This window comes from Theropithecus gelada, chromosome 7b, assembly GCF_003255815.1.
Source record: "Theropithecus gelada isolate Dixy chromosome 7b, Tgel_1.0, whole genome shotgun sequence".
NCBI classification, from domain to species: Eukaryota; Metazoa; Chordata; class Mammalia; order Primates; family Cercopithecidae; genus Theropithecus; species Theropithecus gelada.
The window spans coordinates 24,452,335-24,458,987 of record NC_037675.1 but is presented as its reverse complement, the minus strand read 5'-3'; the positions used below and the strand labels follow the sequence as shown (position 1 = coordinate 24,458,987).

The following is a 6,653-nucleotide window of genomic DNA, read 5'->3' as shown; positions in this document are numbered from 1 at the left end:
AGCGATGTACTCATAATTCCCCATGTGTGCTTTTCAAATAGTTTATAGCACAAAAATATTAGAAGTTGCAGAACCGCAGTTTGAGTCATTTTTTTTAAATGTTTCAGCCAGCCCTAAATAAGAGCTGTGAACAAGGCTACCTGGTGATTTTGTTTTTTATATTTTTGTATGTGCATGTGGTTTTTCTGGCTTTTTGTTTTGTTTTGTTTTTGAGACAGGGTCTTGCTCTACCTCCCAGGCTGGAGTGCAGTGGCGTCATCACAGCTCACTGCAGCCTTGACCTCCTGAGCTCAAGCAATCCTCCAGCCTCAGCCTCCTGAGTAGCTAAGACTACAAGGCCTGCACCACTGCACCCGGCTAATTTTAAAATTTTTAGTAGATGGGGTATCGCTCTGTTGCACAGGGTCTCAAACTCCTGGGCTCACGTGATCCTTCCCCCCTCAGCCTCTCAAAGCGCTGGGATTACAGGCGTGAGCCACCGCTCCTGGCGATTTTGTTTATTCTGTACTCTTAGTAGCTAACAATTACACTAAAAGAACCTTTTTCCCATTGTTAATTCCTTCCATTTCCCTCCCCCACCCGTCGATTCCCCCTGTTTTTAGGAAACTCGAAGATGTCTCTTCAACGTTCTCTCCTGTATTCTCAAATGATCTAGTCCTAAATATTTTAATACATTTGGCTAGTTTATTTCTGATGGCATTAAAAGTATCTGCACAACTGTTCCCTTATTTATAAAGCTCACAGATGCTGTATGACCTGTAACATTATACTAGCTAATGAGCTCTCCCGGAACAGTTGACGTGGAAGGAGTTTACTTCCACTTGGTTGCAAGGAGAAAGATGGAGAAAGCGAGAGACGATTGCAAAAGGAAATAACTTAGTCCATTTTCTCAGTGCTGTTTGGGGGCTCTGTGCTAATACTTCAATTGCAGAGGAGGGAGGAGACGGGACTGAGGATGGAGGGGAGCAGAGGAGGTAGGGGCGGAGCCTCGGCGGGCGAATAAAACCCCTCGCTAAAGAGAAGCACGTTAGTGTGTGGAGAAGCCACTCTCCCGAAACCCAGAGGGATGGGGCCGGCTGTGCAGTAGAACGGGGATCGAAAAGAGGAAAACAAGCGCACGAAGAACAGCGAGAAAGAAGAGGACATCTGGGAAAGGCGGAAGCAGAAGAAGGGGAAGGGAAAAGAAATCCAAAGCAGGTGGAAACCAGATCTAGAGCAACACGGTCAGGTTCACAGTTTGTTTTCCTGGAAGAGAAGAAAGTACCTGAGGACTGCCCTTTTTTCCTACCGTTAATGAAAACTACTTTTGTCTTTATCATAAAAGAAAAAACTAAGGGGAGGTAAAGGCAATCTCCTGTTTTATTAGGGGGAGAGGTGAAGGGAAATCCAGGCTCTCTTTCTGAAGCTCTGGAATAAACCACTGCCTGGTGCACACAGCAGTTTGAACCATCCTGGTTTCTGAAGACACATCCTTTTCAGCAGAATTCCAGCCGGAGTCGCTGGCACAGTTCTATTTTTATATTTAAATGTATGTCTCCCCTGGCCTTTTTTTTTTTTTTTTTTAAGCAACACTTTTCTTGTTTGTAAACACGAGTGACCAGACTGTGTGAATACGGAGTAGGAATATTTTTCGTTTTCTCTTTTATCTGCTTGCCTTTTTTAGAGGGTAGGAGTGATTCCTATTTCGGAAAAGGACGTTCTAATTCAAAGCTCTCTCCCAATATATTTACACGAATACGCATTTAGAAAGGAAGGCAGCTTTTGGAGGTTGCAATCCTACTGGGAAGGATGGAAGAAGGAGCCAGGCACCGAAACAACACCGAAAAGAAACACCCAGGTGGGGGCGAGTCGGACGCCAGCTCCGAGGCTGGTTCCGGAGGGGGCGGAGTAGCCCTGAAGAAAGAGATCGGATTGGTCAGTGCCTGTGGTATCATCGTAGGTGAGTTCCATTCCTTCCCGCCGACCCCTCCTCTCCCCTCTGGTGGTCCTCCTGTGAGATCTTAACCCTTCCAGAGCATTATTGTTCTTCCTATTCCTTAAAAAGGATTGTCAGTCACCTGAGCTGTAACCCATCTCCATTGGTCAAGTTTGAGAGGCATAGGAAATACATCACACATCTCTTCCTCCAAACCAGGCAAAGATTCTGCCCAGTGTTCATGGAAGGGAGCAAATCGTGGTCAGAAACCCGGCTGATGATTAGCATTGCCTGGGAACTCCTGAAAAATATAGCTCCTGGTCCCTACACTTGGAGGTTCTGGTTCAATAGGTTTAAGGTGGGACTGAGGAATCTGAACAAGTTTTTATGCAGCTATTCTCCCCAGGCTGAGGATAGGCTCTTAAGGCATATTTTGCAGTTTCATGTTAAATGAAACTATGGGATAGGTACTAAAAATAGCAACATTAATGCCCTGCCTTTTTATTTTAGCGTTTTCCGCCTTATGCAGCACTTCTACTGTGTGAAGTAGCTGTGACAGGGCTGTTATTCCCATTTCACAGATGGGGAAGTTATGGAAGAAAAGGGAACAGATTGTGCCTCTCGGTTAAATGGAGAGTTTGCAGTTTCTCTAGTTGCCTGGTGGAGTCCACTTGTCTCTTAACAGGCACGGAGGACCTGGTGAGGCTCTTAGAGGGAATCAGGAGTAACTAGAATGTGTAGAATGTGGAGTTGAGGAGGAACTGATGGGTAAAATATGTGTCCTAGCTGGGAGGTGCTGAAGGTGGGGAACCTGGGTGGCCCCAACAGTGCCAGTGCAGGCCACTCAGACCCCCTGGCTGTACTTTGCAGGGCAAGGGTCCCAAATACAGCTTCATCTCTAGACAGCACATCCTCTTTCCAGAGAAGCCTTGGAGATGGATTGCAGGCAATAAGCTCACTATTCCTGCCCTCACTTCAGAGTGAGAGATCGTTCTGCTATCTTTGGTAGAGGGCTTCACTTTCTTCCCAGAAAAAGGAGTGCAGGACAGTCAGGCATAGATATGCTTCTTTGTCATCTCTCCAGAGTTCCTTTATGAAAGCTCACTGTGTCCGGGTGCCCCGAACCAGTTTCTCTGGCTGACGCCATGTTCTATGCAATAGCTCAGAGATATTTTGGCATCTGAGCAATAGTGACACTGGAGAACACTCTTGAAGTCAAATAAAATCAGTACAGTATTCAGATAATCCTCTTCACCTCTACACCCGGAACTTCAGTGACCAAGCTCTCTTCAGTCTCTTTCTAAAATGAAATCCCATCCCCCCACCTCCTCCCACCCTCTGGAATCCTACTTTATGTGATTCTCTGATTCTGGGAAGTTTTCCAGGCCATCTACAGTTATAAGAAAGATAATGTTATAAGAAAAATTATAGTCATGATCTGAATCTCTCTTTACTTTTTCTCATGACCTTTTTTTTTTTTTTTTGCCTCTCCTTCACTTTATCTCAAAAAAAAAAAAAAAAGAACAGCCAAGTATTCAGTATGTATAGCACATGCCAGTTTAAGGTCTATAAATAGCCCAGAGCCTGATACCTCTTTCACCAATTTGACTGACAGAATTAAGCCTTTTCCTCCCTCTATGAAGGTTCTGACTTATACACAGATGTGCACGCCCACAGGCACACAAGCACAATTAAACATCCTTCTTCCTGCCTCAGCCTGGCTCACCCTTCCCAACATAGGTTCAGGTATTCAAGGGTAGAAGGTATTTTCCTCTATACTGATGTTTTTGTCTCTTCCTTTAACATCTTTTTCAAGACTATGAAGAAACGGGAGTGTTCAGATAAAATAAGTACAATTTCTATGGGTATATGTTACTACTGATTTGCCCACAACCTTATGGATGGTACTTCAATGGGAGAATAATCTCAAAGCTCCCCATGGTGACATTGCAGTAACAAGAATGGCAACTCTGGTGTTCTGTGATGAAAAGAGATTCCAAATATGTGATTTTACAGAAATCGGGATATTTTTGCAAAGCATGAGAATCCTTGTAGAGTTAATAGACACTATTCTACCCCAACTCAAGCTAGACACAAATTTCCCCTTTAAGATGATACAGGGGAAAAAATTCATTCTGCTTCCCCTCCTGCATGGCTGTTGAGTCGCAGATGTGCTGAGGAACTGCCCTTTCCTCTTCTGGAGAAGTTTCTCAGTGGATGATCATGATTCAAGTGTTTTCAAGACCAAATGCAAAAATAGAAATGGCATTTTCTGTGTAGATTTCAGGGATCTGGTGTTCAATGTCAACACTGCAGGAAAAAAGAGAACTAAAAGGTAAAAAGAGGGACGGGCATTGTGGCTCATGCCTGCAATCCCAGCACTTTGGGAGGCCGAGGCAGGCAGATCACGAGGTCAGGAGATCGAGACCATCTTGGCTAACACGTTGAAACCCCATCTCTACTAAAAATACAAAAAATTAGTTGGGCATCGTGGCACATGCCTATAGTCCCAGCTACTCGGGAGGCTGAGGCAGGAGAATCGCTTGAACCCAGGAGGCAGAGGTTGCAGTGAGCCAAGGTTGCACCACTGCACTCCAGCCTGGCTGACAGAGCGTGACTCCATCTCAAAAAACAAAAAAGGTCGAAAAGAGAAAGGAAATTTTCTAAGTGAATCAGGTGACGTGGTATGGAAAAGTAGCATTTGTCCCAAATCTTTCTTTCTTTTTTTGAGATAGGGTCTCGCTGTGTTGCCTAGGCTGGAGTGCTCTGGTGGGCTGACTGCATTGCTGCAGCCTCAAACTCCTGGGGTCAAGCGATCCTTCCACCTCAGCTTTCTCAGTAGCTGTGACACAGGCATGCATCACCACACCTAGCTAATTTTACATTTTTTCTTGTAGAAACAGGGTCTCACTATATTGCCCAGGCTGCTCTCCGACTCCTGGGCTCAAGAAATCCTCCCACCTCAGCCTATCAGTGCTGGGATTACAGGCATGAGCCACCACGCTCGGCCCCCAAATCTTTTTTATTTTTATTTTTTTCAGGGACTGTGTCAAAGGTACATTTGCCCTAAATCTCTCTCTCTCATACCTAACTGACTTAGAGGGATAATTTAAACTACCTTTTTTTTTTTTTTTTTTTGAGACAGAGTCTCACTCTGTTGCCCAGGCAGAGTGCGGTGGTGCGACCTCAGCTCACTGCAACCTCCCAGGCTTGGAGTGCAGTGGCGTGATCTCAGCTCTCTGCAACTTCCGCCTCCCGGGTTCAAGCGATTCTCCTGCCTGAGTTTCCCAAGTAGCTGGGACTACAGGTGCGCACCACCACGCCCAGCTAGTTATTTTTCATTTTTAGTAGAGATGGGTTTCACCATGTTGGCCGGGCTGGTCTTGAACTCATGACCTCAGGTGATCCACCCGCCTCAGCCTCCCAAAGTGCTGGGGTTACGGGAGTGAACCACCACACCCGGCCTAAAGTACATGTTTTGTAAAATTTCATTCACAATCATCATGGATGATTGAAAGCAGGGATAACAGAATGGTAGGTGTTATGGAAATATACTATGAATTAATAGAAGACTCATGCCAGAGAGTTCCTTATAACCTGATTGGGAAGATGAGATGCATATGTACTAAACAGAGAACACTGAAAATTAATGACATGGTTTAGTTGTGTAAGAGCTGAAGGAGGGCAAAGTTAGGTGAATGGTGGGAAGCAAGGAGAGAGAGGTTCTTACTAAGAACTAGATTAAGAAGCATCTTGAAGGATTTGAGGAGAAGATGAAGTAGGGGATTCTGGGAGTTTTCGTAGGTAAAAGCACAATGACTAAACTATTATTTCCTAGATCAAAGATTGTGTCCTTAAAAAAAAATTGAACTATGAGAAAAATTGACCCAGATGTGGTGGTGGATACCTGTAGTCCCATCTACTTGATCATTTTAGCCCTGGAGTTTCAGGCCAGCCTGGGCAACAGAGCAAGACCTCATTTCCTTTTTTTTTTGGAGACAAGATCTTACTCTGTTAACCAGGCCGGAGTACAGTGGTACAATCATAGCTCACTGCAGTCTTGAAAGCAATTCTCCCACGTCAGCCTCCGAAGTAGTTTAATAATTTTTAAAATTATTTTTAATTTTTTTTTTGAGACAGGGTCTCCCTATGTTGCCCAGGCTATCTCAAACTCCTGGGCTCAAGCAATCCTCCTGCCTTGGCCTCCCAAAGTGTTGGGGTTATAGGTGTGAGCCACCGTGCCCAACAAAACCTTGCCTCTTAAAAAAAAAAAAACAAGTGTCTTATATATTTCTGAATCTTTAGTGTTTAACAGAGTGCCTGCTAAGGATTGTTGAATTTAACAGACTCTAGGACAAAAATATGAACAGGAAACATTTATCTGCAGGGCTGCTGGGAACCTGGCTTGAAAATCTTTAAGCTAGGAGTAGTTTGATCAACCTGGACAATTAGGTTGGCCCATTTTAATCTTTTTTTTGAGACGGAGTCTCTGTCACCCAGGCTGGAGTACGGTATCTTCAACCTCCACCTCCCGGGTTCAAGCGATTTCCCGCCTCAGCCTCCCGAGTAGCTGGGACTACAGGCATGCACCACCATGCCCGGCTAATTTTTTTTTTTTTTTTTTTTTAGTAGAGACGGGGTTTTGGGGTTTCACTGTGTTAGCCAGGATGATCTCGATCTCCTGACCTCTTGATCCGCCCACCTCGGCCTCCCAAGGTGCTGGGATTACAGGCGTGAG

At 44.8% G+C, this 6,653-nt stretch overlaps 1 protein-coding gene across 2 annotated transcripts in view; it reads left to right on the top strand.

Moving 5' to 3' along the window:
* Positions 1 to 819: 819 nt before the first annotated feature.
* SLC7A8 (solute carrier family 7 member 8) overlaps positions 820 to 6,653 on the top strand; it is a 60,750-nt gene continuing 54,916 nt past the window's right edge. The window contains exons 1-2 of one of the 2 annotated variants that reach the window (XM_025391990.1): positions 820 to 1,340; positions 1,664 to 1,939. In XM_025391990.1, coding sequence (XP_025247775.1) covers positions 1,789 to 1,939 — 151 coding nt within the window. In that variant the 5' untranslated portion in view covers positions 820 to 1,340; positions 1,664 to 1,788. Of the gene's footprint in view, positions 1,940 to 6,653 lie in introns of both variants that reach the window. The other variant, XM_025391989.1, reaches the window with a different exon arrangement.